Source organism: Nomascus leucogenys, chromosome 13, assembly GCF_006542625.1.
Source record: "Nomascus leucogenys isolate Asia chromosome 13, Asia_NLE_v1, whole genome shotgun sequence".
Classification (NCBI taxonomy): Eukaryota; Metazoa; Chordata; class Mammalia; order Primates; family Hylobatidae; genus Nomascus; species Nomascus leucogenys.
In genome coordinates, this window is record NC_044393.1 from 44864708 (window position 1) to 44880055 (window position 15348).

At 42.7% G+C, this 15348-nt stretch overlaps 1 protein-coding gene across 1 annotated transcript in view; it reads right to left on the minus strand.

Annotated features, from left to right (window-relative positions):
• Positions 1–15348, minus strand: part of CFAP61 (cilia and flagella associated protein 61) — a 319261-nt gene that overhangs the window by 82002 nt on the left and 221911 nt on the right. The window contains exon 21 of the mRNA XM_030826708.1: positions 13395–13569. Coding sequence (XP_030682568.1) covers positions 13395–13569 — 175 coding nt within the window. The remainder of the gene's footprint in view (positions 1–13394; positions 13570–15348) is intronic.

The following is a 15348-nucleotide window of genomic DNA, read 5'->3' on the forward strand; positions in this document are numbered from 1 at the left end:
TTTGCTTAAATTATTGAGGCTCCCAGCTGCTACGAAACATGAATCTTGGCTGTCTGGCACAACAAAGAATCAGGCTGCCAGGAAAGGCAAAACTTGAACCGAAAACTGTCAAAGGTTTGAGGTCTTCTGTCCTTTTGAAATAGGCAAGCCAAAACAATATTCATTTTCAGTTGAACGAATTTAAGTGTGTTTAGGTCTCACACAGCTAAGGATTTTGTATTTTCTGATCTCTTTCATGATGGCTGTTAGCAGCTCTACTGTGAGCTGGGCTTATTGTTCATGGGCTCATGGAAAACTGGGCCTGTGGTGCTGCTGGGGTTTGGAGAGCTGTCTGATCCCACGACGGTGGTCCACGGACTGCAGGCAGCTGGAGAGGATGATACTTTTCAATTCCAAAGGTAATACATTTTGTAAAATCTCTGATTTCAAAATTACAGGTTTATTTCTAGATACTGTGACTTCTAAACAGTTTTGGCTATCTTTCTGTTTAATTTGAAACAAAATTCCCTAACAAAAATAGGAGACTTTAGTTATCTTAAGAGTCAGTTATCATCATAGTAATGCTGCATAACAAACCACGTCAAAACTCAATGTCAAACAACAAGAAGCATGTTGTGGGTGGTCTACACACCTATGGGCAGACTGATGTCAGCTGATCTGGCTCCAGGTTGTGGCTGGGTTTCTTTGCACCAGGTGTGTTTCATCCTGCTTGGATTGACAGCTACCTGAGGCATTTGCTATCTATGGTGAAATGCAGGTGCACAGAAAGGCAAGCACAAGGTCCCAGGCACATGTCAAGCCTCCGCCCACATCATATCCACTAACATCCCATTGACCAAAGCATGTCATGGTCATGCCCATGAGCACGGGAGTGAGGACGTCCACTCTGCCCACACAGGAGGGAGAGAAGGATGAATATTTACTGACCAGCAGTGCAAACCAGCATGGTCATATGGGAGATAACTGCCTGCGTGATTTCATCTCAAACTTTTCATTTAAACAGGCTTTCTATGACTAGTTATAGTTCTTTCATTTCCCATAAAATATAGTAGAATGTCATGATAATATAATGTTATATTAAATAAATAAGAACATGTTACAGGTCAAATCACATCCTTCCACAAATATAACAAAACATGATAAAAACTAGCTATTAATATGTAAGATGGCCTACTATTCTTGACCAGGTCCACCTCTTGCCTTTTTTTTATTTTCATTTTTATTTTTCAAGACAGAGTCTTGCCTGTTGCCCAGGCTGGAGTGCAGTGGCGTGATCTCAGCTCACTGCAACCTCCACCTTTCAGGTTCGAGCCATTCTCCCACCTCAGCCTCCTGAGTAGCTGGAATTACAGGCCCGCACCACTATGCCAAGCTAATTTCTGTATTTTTAGTAGAGACAAAGTTTTGACATGTTCACCAAGCTGGTCTTGAACTCTTTTTTTTTTTTTTTTTTTTTTATTATACTTTAGGTTTTAGGGTACATGTGCACAATGTGCAGGTTTGTTACATATGTATCCATGTGCCATGTTGATTTCCTGCACCCATTAACTCCTCATTTAGCATTAGGTATATCTCCTAATGCTGTCCCTCCCCCCTCCCTCCACCCCACAACAGTCCCTGGAATGTGATGTTCCCCTTCCTGTGTCCATGAGTTCTCACTGTTCAATTCCCACCTGTGAGTGAGAACATGCGGTGTTTGGTTTTTTGTCCTTGCGATAGTTTACTGAGAATGATGTTTTCCAGTTTCATCCATGTCCCTACAAAGGACATGAACTCATCATTTTTTATGGCTGCATAGTATTCCATGGTGTATATGTGCCACATTTTCTTAATCCAGTCTATTGTTGTTGGACATTTGGGTTGGTTCCAACTCTTTGCTATTGTGAATAGTGCTGCAATAAATATACGTGTGCATGTGTCTTTATAGCAGCATGATTTATAGTCCTTTGGGTATATACCCAGTAATGGGATGGTCTTGAACTCTTGACCTCAAGTGATCTCCCTACCTTGGCTTCCCAAAGTGCTGGGATTACAGACGTGAGCCTCTGCGTCTGGCCCAATTTCTTGCCTTTAAATGTCTCCATTCTGTGGGAGATTATTCTTTTCATAATCTTTGTGCGGTTGTGAGTTCTTTCTGCAACACTGCTCACATTTACTTTGTAAAGGATTTTTAGATCCAGTTCATGTTTATCTCTGGACTCCTCTATGCCAGGCACAAAGTTAGGTACTTTTATACATAATCCCTCATACTGTTATCACTACTGATAACAATAGCATTTAGAACTGTGAACAATAACATGGGCTTCACTCAAATGCCCATATATAATGCTGTCATACAGCAAAATATAAGCATGGTGATAACTCTTAGAATAACCAAAGTCTTATATTTTGGGGCCCCCTCCAGAAAAAAGCCTAGTAGACAAAGACTTTGATTATTCATTTTGGGACAAATCAAACTGGTTTAAAAATATGATTACTTACATTTATCAGAGTAATTTACTAATATGGATGAGCTGGAACCAGTGCTTCTCAAGAACCCATGTCAAGACCTCAGCCTGCCTGTAGCTGTATCTGGGCCCCACAGACGGTCCAGCCGCCAGGCAGGTGAGGCCCCAGCAGGCCTGTGGGCGGTCTCCACCTTTCCTTCCCAGCACTCACCATGGCCTACACACCCAGGCTACAGCCAGGCTTCTCAGCGAGATGACTTGTTTGGACTGTAAGGTCCATGTTCGCCCTTCCCATCATGTTATCCCTGGAGCCTGGCACAGTGCCTGGCCTACACCGGATGTGACTGTAATTATCACCATAGTACTGTTTCCTGACCAGATATGTGGATATATGTCGGAGATTTATTAGATTGCTGATCCTAAGACTTTCTTCCTGCTAGCTGGATCATACTTTTGGGTCCTCTAAATATTTAGCACAAAATGACCTCACTGTAGCCAGATTTTCCCACCACGTATTTCTGCTTGGTATTCACTACTAAGCTGGCACTATAAGAACTATCCAGTTACAGAATGGGCTATACACCTGAGATTTGTAAGATAGAAATATGTTCCCCTTAACAATGTTAGATCTGGTTATTAGGTTTCCAGTGTAGGCTCATAAAATCCCACATAGTCCCTAATGTAACCAAAATTGTGTGTGCCTACAACAAATTATAGATACAAAATAATATTCCTGTCATATTGGTGGCATTTAAGCTCAGGGAAACAAGAAATTACGTCTTTAGTGTGCTATTTAAAGAAAGACAGGGCTGAATGTAGTGGCTCATGCCTGTAATCCAAGCACTTTGGGAGGCCAAGGCAGGAGGACTGCTCGAGGCCAGGAGTTCGAGGCCAGCCTGGGAAACACATCATAGCTCCGTCTCTACAGAACAAAAAAAAAAAATTAGGCATGGCACGCACCTCTAGTCCTAGTTACTCAGGAGGCTGAGACAACTTCTGGGAATTTGTAGAAGTTTGAGAGATTTCCACCCCTGGTTTTCTTTTAGATGTAAATGTGACGTTGGATGACCGGGCTTTCTTATATTTTATATGGAAGTAGCAGTTGGGTAACTCATTTCGCAACGGTTAAGTCAATTTTGGGCTGAATCAAGAAGGAGATATGGGGAAGGAAGGAAATGGAGACAGAAAGAAAGAGGGGCAGAGACACAGTCAAACAGTAGGTGCCTCAGAGAAACAGATCTTCCTGAATCCCTGGGTAAGAGTTAGAAGGAAGAAAGTTTAAAAGTAGGTGAGAGAAAGCAGCTGCTGGGTGGGATGAACCGAGGGCAAGTGAATAATGACCGGAGCTGGGGGACACTCTGTTGGCTGTGCCTGAGGGAGGTGTTGGGGCTGACAGTTGTGTGTCCCAGTGTGTGCAGGGGGTGTCTGGGCCTCCACTGGCACAGAACAGCATGATAGCTATATAGACAGGTGAAACAGCCCCAGTTACGGGGGGCCTATGACATACATTCTTTGATAGCATGCTTTTATTTTATTTTTTAATTAATTGATTTATTTATTGCGAGACAGAGTCTCCTCTGTAGCCCAGGCTGGAGTGAAGTGGCACCATCTCGGCTCACTGCAACTTCTGCCTCCTGGCATGCTTCAGCCTCCTGAGTAGCTGGAACTACAGGCACCCACCACCACACCTGGCTAATTTTTATATTTTTAATAGAGATGGGGTTTCACCATGTTGGCCAGGCTAGTAGTGAACTCTGGGCCTCAAGTGATCTGCCTATCTCGGCCTCCCAAAGTGCTAAGATTATAGGTGTGAGCCACCACACCGGCCTACAGCATGCTTTTAGTAAGCCAGAAAACTTCAGTTAATTAAATATGAATTTACTTATTTAAATTTTAATTTTCTGGATATATAGTTTGTCCATATTAAAGATGAATTTAATCAATGTATACCTACCATTGTGTACTTTATAACTCATGGAGCCTTCCTTCACATTACCGGAATATCACATACACTGTTTTGAAGTTTCTAGACACATATAAAAGAAGTAGAGTGGAAAAACTGATGATTTCCCCTGGGTATCAGTTTTATGCTAAAAGTCACTGTTTCCTTCCCAGATCAGCTTACCTAACAGATGAGAAATGACCAGCTTTTGTTCTTGATTTAACAGGTGACAGGGGTAAAGGATGGGCTGCCCCACTTTCAAATGGCAAATAACCAATGATAAGAACACTGGGTGGATTCCCCATAAAGTATAAGGGAATATAACCATGGCAGGCTGGGTGCGGTGGCTCACGCCTGTAATCCCAGCACTTTGGGGGGCCGAGGCAGGCGGATCACCAGGTCAGGAGATCAAGACCATCCTGGCTAACACATTGAAACCCCATCTCTACTAAAAATACAAAAAATTAGCCAGGCAAGGTGGCAGGCACCTGTAGTCCCAGCTACTCGGGAGGCTGAGGCAGGAGAATGGCGTGAACTCCGGGGGGCGGAGCCTGCAGTGAGCTGAGATCGCGCCACTGCACTCCAGCCTGGACGACAGCGAGACTCTGTCTCAAACAAAAAACAAAAAAAAATAACCATGGCAGTTTTCATGGAAGACCAATCTTTGTTGCTCCTTTAGGGAATAAATCGTGCATTACTCTGATTGCAGATCTGAGACGGGCAGTAGGGTCCAGGCAGAGCACCCGTAAAAAGGCGACTGTGTGGAAGCTCCGAAAACTAAAGCTGGCAAGCAAGAAGGAGCCCGAAGTCATTCTCTCACTGCTAACCAGTGGCAGCCTTTGAAACAGAATGTGCAAGGGTGCTTCCTAGAGGAAGGAGGGTGCCAGTGTCAACAGCCCAACCGGGAAGAGAGAGAGGGAAAGTGATGATGCAGTCAATACCTCAGTGAGCTGTCAATTCTCCACTTCAGATTGAAAGGCACTGGCACTTGCCAATTAAAATGCTGGTATAAATGTACAGATGATCTTTTTGCTTTTTGTTTTTGTTTTAAGATGGGGTCTTGCTGTCACTCAGGCTGGAGTGTAGTGCACAACCACAGCTCACTGCAGTCTCGAACTCCTGGGCTCAAGCAATCCTCCTGCCTCAGCCTCTTGAGTAGCTGGGACTACAGCCACATGCCACTACGCCTGGCTAGTTTTTAAAACAAATTTTTGTAGAGATGAGGTCTTGCTATGTTGGCCAGGCTGGTTCCAAAATCCTGGCTCCAAGTGATCTTCCCACCTTGGCCTCTCAAGGTGTAAATGAACAAATCAGCAACTTTGACAGTGACCATGCACATAACGCGATCACATTTTAAAGTTTCAACTTGGGGGCGGGTGCAGTGGCTCACGCCTCTAATCCCAGCAATTCGAAAGGCTGAGGCTGGCAGATCACATGAGGTCAGGAGTTTGAAACTAGCCTGATCAAAATGGTGAAACCCCATTTCTACTAAAAACACACAAAAATTAGTTGGGCATAGTGGATCACGCCTGTAGTCCCAGCTACTCAGGAGGCTGAGGTAGGAGGATCATTTGAACCTAGGGCACGGAGGTTGCAGTGAGCCACAATTGTGCCACTGGGGGGTGACAGAGACAGACTCTGCCTTAAAAAAAAAAAGAAGAATAATGCACCAAGATGCAGGAAGTTCTTCAATTTATGTTAATCAAGGGGAAAAAATGCCAGTTTCATCATCCTGGTTCCTAAAGGCACTATGTAAGAGTTTCAGGAGTTAGAAAACAGGTAATTAAAGGTAAAATGACTTCGTAGGAAAGGAAAACTGAGTTGATTTCCCTATTAAGTTCAAGAAGTAAAATAAAGTGCTAATTTTTTTAGTCATAGATGTACCCTAAAAGTAATGAGACAACTTTTAAAGAAATTATTTTTAGTAGATGCTAAAAAGTCATTTTATTCTTTTGAACTGAGTGCTTGACTTTAAAACACCTAGAAATTGTGCTCTGCTGCCATTTCATGGTCATGCTCAATGCTATAAAGATGAAGCTTCTCCAAGGAGAGAATCAGGACTCGGAGGGAAAGATTTGCTGGTCTGGTGGTCTGGCCATGAAGTTAGATCTCAAGAGTATAAGAAATAAATTCAGGATTTATGCACACAATATTAACATGAAGTTTTCTTCATAGTTATTATATTTTTAAGGCCAGAGAAACAAGAATTATATGTTACATTTTATAGTTTATATATTTTAAATTATGTCTATGCATATTTACCTATTCTTTTGTATTTTAATGAATAATTATGCTTCCTTTTTCTGCTTCAAAAGAGACATACAGTGGTTACATATGACTCATCCATCCTCACAACTGTGAGACAGGGTTTATCATTTTATCCAGAAAACAAGGTACAGAGAGGTTAAATCTTGAGCTCAAGGTCACATGGCAAGAAGGTGGGTCACCAGGACTCAAACCCTGTGAGTCTATTTCAAAATCAGGTCTCATAGCACTGCAGTACATTTGCAGATGGATATGTAACACGTTATGAAAATATACTCCAATTGGCATTTTATATGGGTAAATATCTTCAGCAAATAACTAGATAATGAAATATTTTTAAGTAGGGATCACAGAATATTAATAAATTGTGAAATAAACTCATTAAAAAACAGGCCAGGTGTGGTGGCTCATGCCTGTAATCCCAGCACTTGGGGAGGCCAAGGTAGGAGGATCACTTGAGGTTAGGAGTTTGAGTCCAGCCTGGCCAACATGGTGAAACCCCATCTCTACTAAAAATACGAAAATTAGCCGGGTATGGTGGTGCAAGCCTGTAATCTGAGCTTCTCAAGAGGCTGAGGCAGCAGAATCACTTGCGCCTGAGAGGCAGAGGTTGCAGTGAGCCTAGATTGCACCACTGCACTCCAGCCTGGATGGCAGAGCAAGATTCTGTGCGTGTGTGTATATATATATATATATATAGCCCACAGATAGAACCAGACAATGCACTTTTTGCTTTTTAGAAGTCAAAGCATAAGATTTCTATGCCCAAAACGTGACCTGTCCCATTCTGCTCTGCTGAAAAAAAGGGAAGAATATATTAGATATAACATAACAAAGGCTTTGTTCGATGATGCATGCAGTGGAATTTTAATGTTATACTTTTCCTACAAACATGCTTTTAATAAGGCAGTAAACTGTATTCAGCTAAAGATGAAAATAATTGATCCATTTTGAGCCATTAAGGCGTTTTTTTTTTTTTTTTTACTTTACTTTCATCCTACTTTTCATTTTCATGGAGAGTACCGAGGTAATAGCAGATGAATTTCAATTAGTTTCAATTAGTGCCATAAATTGTTACAATGTATCGGGTTGCTGGGTTCTATCAGAAACCCCCCAGCAGAACACTGCAGGTTTTGCTTGCAGTTGAAAGCAGCATTTGAGCCTGTGATGTCAGCTCTTCTCCATGGCACTAGAGCAGTTCTAATAGTTTAGGGTAATTTACTTCTATAAATCCATCCAACTCTAGAGCCCAGAAAACCATGTCCTCTGGATGGGCTAATTCCATCACAGAACCACTGTGCTCTCCTTTGGAAGCAGAAGATGTGAAATAAAACAGTGACTGTGGGAAGGAGCTACACTTTGGGGTGATATCTGTGTGCGTCTGCAATGGGTAGAAGTTCAAAGGAGACCCGACTTCCTCCTGGGAGTATCTCTTGTTCTTGATGCCCAGTATCCACTGTTCTAGAACAATCCATCTACCATTCTCCCCTCACATCCCTGGGCTTCAGTAACATCAGCCTGGTGTTTGCCAGGATTCAGGGTGTGGTTCCCGGAGGGACAGGTCACCCAACCACAGCCAGTGGGACACGATGAAACTATTTTTCACTGTCCTTGGCTCCCTTGCCCCAATTCACATGCTAAAGTATTTTAAAAAGGGGAAATTAGCACTGAGGGAGTAAAAATAAACTATGATGAAAACTGTCCACATTCCTCCTGGTGTTATTAGGGTGACATGAAGGAAAAGCAAGGACTGAAATGTCCAGGACGGTCACAGATCACTCCATGCGACCTTTCAAATGTGCATAAGCACAGCCCTGCTCCTTGCTTTCCATCGTGTGCCAGACTTCCAGCTTCTGGCTTCAAATGCCAATGAGACAGGCAGGTGGGAGGGGGTCCCTAGAAAAACTCCAACCAGCCTGCACATCGGGGTGGAGCCTCAGGAAGTCCATGCCATCTGCAGTGGGGAGGAGCCTGGCCCCTCCTCTTCCTGTGTGGAACCTGGGAATCAAGTAGCTGGCTGGCCTTGCGGAGGATCCTGCTTCCCCTCCCACACCCCTTTTTTTTCCTTTCACCCAGTAAAACCCTGTTTTACTCACCCTTCAAACTGTCTGCGAGCCTACATTTTCATGGCCATGGGACGGACAAGGACGCCGTCTTTAGCTGAACTACGGAAAAGCCCTGCAACACCACCATCTCATAGCTGACTTGGAAATAAGCTAGCAGTGGCTGTGTCAGCGAGACCACCACATGCAGCAAGGGTGGCCACTTCCAGCTAGCTCCTGCATCCACAGCTGCCTCGCCTCAATTGGCTACTGCCATCCATGGTAAGCCATTCTCCCGTGGTCACCTTCTCTCTGCTGGCATGGGTACTACAGATGGAAAGGCCATTTTCCCAAAGTGCTATGTGTGTACAGCAGCACCTGCCTGGTCAGCTCCCATTCCTAAAAGGTAACCAGTTAAACTTGGACGTGGCTGGGTGCTTGCAGCCCGCCAGTGTCTGTCCCTGCCCATGCCTCTGGCTTCATCTCCTGCTGCTGCCCTTCACAGACTCTGCCCAGCCCAGGTTGTTGGCCCAGTGTCTTTTGGACACAATCCAAACTCCCCCAGCCTCTCTCTCTTCTTATCCTGTCCCTCTTCAACACTGAGATCAAATCCTCCTTTCTCGGGGAGGCCTTCTCCAAACTTCACAGCCTCCAGGGCTCTCCTGAAGCCACAGTGCCTCTATAGCTGACTGGCACCCGGTGTACACGGATCCCTGTCTTCAAATAGAGACTGATATCCTCAACTTCATCAGGGCCCTGGTGGCAGGGGCTGAGACTTCTACTCTGGGGTACCTTTAATTCCATCACACGTAGAAGTAAGAGCAATGCTAATGGCAGCCTCTATTTATGAAACTCTTTCTACGTATGAGAGACTGTCCGGAGTATGGCATGTAATCTCATTTATCTCTTTTCACCCTCTCAGCAACCCGTGTGAGGTAGATATTATCTAGAATCTGAGACACAAAGCAGTTAAGTAACTTGCCCAGGGAAACGGCAGACCCAAGATTTGAACCCAAGTCATGTGACTCCAGAACCCGAGCTAGACTGCCTTTATAAATGCCTATTATTCGTGAGGAGGAGCTTAACTCATCCTGTTTAGCCAGCATGTTATTATTCTCATTACCAAGGATGAATTTTTAAAGAATAGCTTCAATTTCATTCAAGGGTTCTCTTGTCTTCATCTCAATTGACCATCTATTTCCAGGTTAGGCCGAATGCAAAAGTTTTGATAAAACTCACCATGTGGGGGGTAAGGAAAAGAGTTACATCCTGAACTGTCTTCACTCACATTCAGTAAAACATTTATTTTGCATTTACCATGTGCCAGGCACTATGCTGGACACAAGTGACATTGAGATAGAGTAGAGCTGAAATTATCAAAGAAATGGCTTGGAGCTTCAGCCAAGTATGATACTGTAGATGTCTCAGAAGGAATGCTGCAACAGCTATATTCTTTTCAAAATGCAGTTCTAGAAAGACCACTAGGCTTTCCACAGTATGAAAAGGGATTTGAAAGCCCAGCAATGAAACTCAAGTATCATACACCCAAATTCTCAGTTTAAGAAATAGAGGTCACAAGGTGACTGAAGTGATTTGGCACGAATGTATATTTCTACATGGAATACCCTCCCTGCTAAACATTTCAGCCTGCCAAGGAAGCCAACGGTGTATTTAGGAGGCTCTATCTCGAGGCCTCCTCTCACGCTGGATCCTACTCTTTGCTGCATTTCCTGGGAGCCTCTGTGGGTATAATTCTGCCTGTAGTTGTTGGTTCTTGGCTCAGGTCGGAATGGGCTTTCTGTCCTAGGCCTGCCCTGCTCTGAGATTTGGACTGTGATACAGTGATGCTACAAGAATAATAATGGCAAGAATAAGGTCTGAATGGGACTAAAGTTATGTCTGAATATGACCTGGATTACAGAAAAGATACAAAGAGGAGAACGTTTTTTTAAGGCAAGATGTTAACATTTTTTCTGAACTTTTTTTACTTGAGAACTCATTTGAAAAGGGCCTTTACACAGAGTTCAATTAACTTGGCCAGGTCAGGTTTCCCTGAAGGCTCCCAGAGCTTGGTCCCAGCATTTGAGTGTTAAGAGCACCTACCTGGGAGGTGCCCCGGGGAGTCATTAAGCACCAGACCTGGAGAAAATCACCTACATGTAAGACAGGAAACTAATTTCCACATACTTCTTTTCCTGACTATTTGGTGGACAAAAGCAGGCACTCCAAATGGCTTTATGCACTGGCTGCTGGGAGTCAGTCATAAATCTTGAAAAAGCATTTCCCTTTAAGGGGGCACCACAGCATCACCATCCCTGACAACTGGCCAAGTCAGCAGAATAACACTGATGCTCTTACCCCATCTGAGAACCAAGAGGACAATACAAAGGCACTTGAAAGAGACCACAGTGCTTCTTGCTTTGGGGTTTCCAAATTCTCTGCCATCAACATTCCACCTTAAGACCTTGCAGTGCCACTTTCGAAGGCTCTTTTCTTGGTCAAATGCTCCCTAGCCCAAACATCCAAAACACACAAAGGTTCAAAGTTAAAGCACAGCACTGCAGGCTGACAGGATTGGGTGCAGTCTTAAAGACGAACTGTGCATTTTGTCTTGAACCACTGGCTTTTCTGCTTTTAGGGAACTTATGGTACATTTGGAGGTCTGAACGTCATGAAATGGTAATAATTTGTAAAAAATGTTATGGCTAAAAGCTGGTTACTACAAACTACAGCTCATGTCTGGTTTCATAAGTAAATTTTATCAGAACATGACCCTGCCCATTCATTTACATATTGTCTATAGTTTCTTGTTCACTAAATGGGCAGAGTTGAAGAGTTGCAACAGAGACCATATGGCCGGCAAAGTCTAAAAGAAAAAAATTTTTTAAGGTAAGGTCTTGCTCTGTCACCCAGGCTGGAGTGCAGTGGCATAATCATGTCTCTCTGCAGCCTTGACCTCCCAAGCTCAATTGATCCTCCCACCTCAGCCTCCCGAGTAGCTGGGACTATAGGTGTACACCACCATGCCTAGCTAATTTTTGTATTTTTTGAAGAGGTGGGGTTTTTCCATGTTTCCCAGGCTGGTCTCAAACTCCTGGGCTAAAGTGATCCTCTCACCTTGGCCCCCCCAAGGTGCTGGGATTACAGGCATGAGCTACCATGCTCAACCAACTCTAAAATATTTACTATCTGGTATTTTACAGTAAAAATTCACCAACCCATGGATTAGAGAATTTTCCCTGATAAGAAAATACTCTGAGTCTACATAGATCATGGGGTGATTACTACAGAATGACTAAAAGGCTAAAACAGGTTTAAACATACATAGATGCAAAACTGAAAATAATTCCAAGCTTGGATGAAAGTATGAAATACTTTATGACATTTAAAAAATCTGGGTTGCCGGTATAATCTATCTATATATCCCACCTCTACCCAAAGTTTCCAGACTCAGTTGGTTTTATGGGTGATTTCTGTCCAACCCTTAAGTTACTTTGTATTTCAGATCCCCAAAGAATATAGAGAGCTTCCAAAAATGCTTTGTGAGACTAGCATACCCTTGATTCCAAAAACCTGACAAAAAATGCATAAAAGAGAGAACTACAGGTCAATCTCATTTATGAATTTAGAGGCAAACAGCCTATAAATAGTATCAGCAAATTGAATCCAGCAACGTATTGAATGCCATTTGATACTCATTTTAAAATGTTGAAGGTGGTAAATTAGTAACTTCTTAATGTAGTAAATGTTATAACTTGGCAAAAGTTAATACCTAAATGGTCCACCAAAAATCGGAATAAATTATATTTAATTTTAATGTATTAAGAAATATAATTAGATTATATTTATATACATGTATTAAATAAATTAGCATGTTTAATTTTACACAGTGATGCCCACTTTCTGGGCACTTAGTGGTTTCACATCTCTGGACTGAACTCTAAACCACAGGTGGCTGTGGAACTCAACCAGGTCACTAACCATCTTCTCACTTTTAGGCAAAAGAAAGGGGCTGCTCTAAGTTATCTCCAAACCTTGACTTCTAGGTTTCAATTAAAGACACAAAGGTAGCCAGGCTCTCTTCTGGTTGTTTCACTAGCTGAATGATTTCAATGAAATTCAAGCAATAGAGAGAAAGATGCTTGAGAATACACTTTTGAGTGGCAGAGGCATTTGCATAAATGTTTCACTTTTTCATTTCGATTTAAAAAGTGGCATCAACTCGAGTCTGTGTATTTGTGGGAAGAACTGTCCAGGCAACACCAAGAAAGAGAACAATGGGTTGTGAAAAGAAGAAAAGGCCCTTCCAATACAGGCCTTTTTCTTCCTAGGTCTTTTCAGCTTCACAAAAGAAGACATATTTTCCATATAATTGCTAAACATGTTTGCTTATTAAATTATTCTTTAATTAGTTAATGATTTTAGCCATGCTTTGCTCTTCGGATATTCATTTTGTATAATAAAATAATTATAGATAATTAAACTGTCTCAAGCCTTTTTCTTTCCCCCAGCAAACATGCTGGGTATCCAAAAATGACAACAAGTTGTAAATTAATCTGGAAAACAAAGCATGACAGATGAATGATTTGGTTGGAATTAATTAGGCACTAATTATATACTGGAACTAGATGAAGAATGAGACTCATTATAAAAATAAAACGCTATTCTGAAGAGATGCACAGTTACCGACATCCTTACCTTCTGTGGTGATGGAGTTATTCCTTATCCAAGTCAGTGCCTTAAAGCAATCCTCTTCCTCGTTGAGAGTGAAATGGTTGCAAGGAACTTTCCCCGTGTACCGCCGCTGACTGCTGTTGGGAACCTCCCTGTTTGTCAGGTGTTGACTAATATCAGCCTCTGTAGGGCATGGGACCTGAAGTATGTTAGAGAAATGCTTATTTCAGTGATAATAGATAAAGTGGTGACAGTGGTTAAAAAAAAAAAGTAGACATAGCAATGTTCAGTATGTCTTTTTCTGTCCCCAGATACAATCAATCAGATTTTAATTGAAGTAAGAAAAAAAAAAAAAACAGGTGGAAGGAGCACCTAGAAACAATTCTCAGAGGGAGTTGCTCTAGTTATGTAATGCTGTGTAACAAATTGTTTCAAAACTCAGTGGTAAAAATCAACCATTAGGCTCTCAGCTTATGCAGGACAGTAATTCAGACAGGGCAAGGTGGAGAATGACTTGTCTCTGTTCCACAATGTCTGGGGCCTCAGCTAGGAAGACTCAAAGGCTAGGGGTGACTCAGGGGCTGGGGGCTGAAATCATCTGAAGATAATTAAACTATCTCAATCCTTTTTCTTTCCCCTGGAAAATATGCTGGGTATTCAAATGTGACAACAAATTGTCATGATTTGCCTTGCAGTTGATGTTGGCTAAGGGCTGGATCTGAGCTGGGGTTGTTGGCCAGAACACCTACATGTGGCCTCTCCATGTAGCTTGGGCTTCCTCATAACATGGTGGCTGGGTTCCAAGGGAAGTGTTCTGAGAAAGAGAGAGCCAATAGAGAGAGGTCCATGTTCTTTTCCAACCTAGTCTTGGAAGTTGAGCAGTGCCTCTTCCACCATATTCGATTCATGGAGGTAGCCATAAAGGCCTGCCCAGGATCAGGGGAGGGAACCTAGACTCCACCTCTTCATGTAGGAGGAGCAAGGCTCTGGAAGAGGACATGGAAATGAATTGGATGTGGTGGCCATTTTTGGCAAAAATAATCTGCCACAGAAATTCTATCTGGGGTTGAAATTTAAGGGTATAGAGGGGCTAGGCAGAAAAGAAAAGGAAAGAAACAGATTATTATTTACTTTTGAAAAGTATAGAATTATTCCTTGTCTTGTCAGAGAAATATTCTCCTTCTCTTTATTCCCCTCCATCTTTCTCTCATTTTTGATGCAGATGTGTGTGGGAACAGAAACTTTCCTCTACTGTAAGGAAAGTAACAGTAAAAACACAATAAAGGATGATAGCTGATACTTGTCTTCTGTGTCAAGGATACTGTGGCAAACTGGAGGGTTTGTGCTTGGGCCAGAGAGTTCAGCCATGACTGAGCTCCATCTAGTTGTTGCCAGTGTAGAGTATGGATCCAGTATGGCCAGATCTGACTTCCCAAGAAATGCCAGGCCCTTGGGTTTTCATATAGACTCCTGATTTTTTATTATATTGGTTCAAATTAAAATCAGACAAAGAAGTGTCATTGCAAAAACCAAATAAAACAGCACAGTGACCTGAGTTTCCCCAAATGGGCCACCACTTGGTCCCTCTGATTTTTAATTGGCTGCCAGGTGGCGGTTATGAGGAGAAAAAGGGGACAAGCAGAGGGGCAGCTTAGAGGGAGCCTGAGGCCTTTGGTGGAAGACTGATACCACTGGCTTGCTACACTCAGGGTCTAAGACCTCAGGGCTGTGAGGCAAGAATACTCCTAGAGCTATGACAAGCAATAAGTTCACTTGCAGTCAAGATGGATGTTGGGGCAGAGGAAGTTCTTTCTCCTTTGACAAGCAGGCAAGTGCTGGCTGGTGCTTAAACTCGTGGGGCTTGACTAAACTCCATCTGACAGGTAACTTTTGGTTATACACTTCCTCAATAGAAATTGTAAAGCCTTAGTACATTGCCGTGATGTATTTAATGCAATTTCAAACTAGATTAAATTAA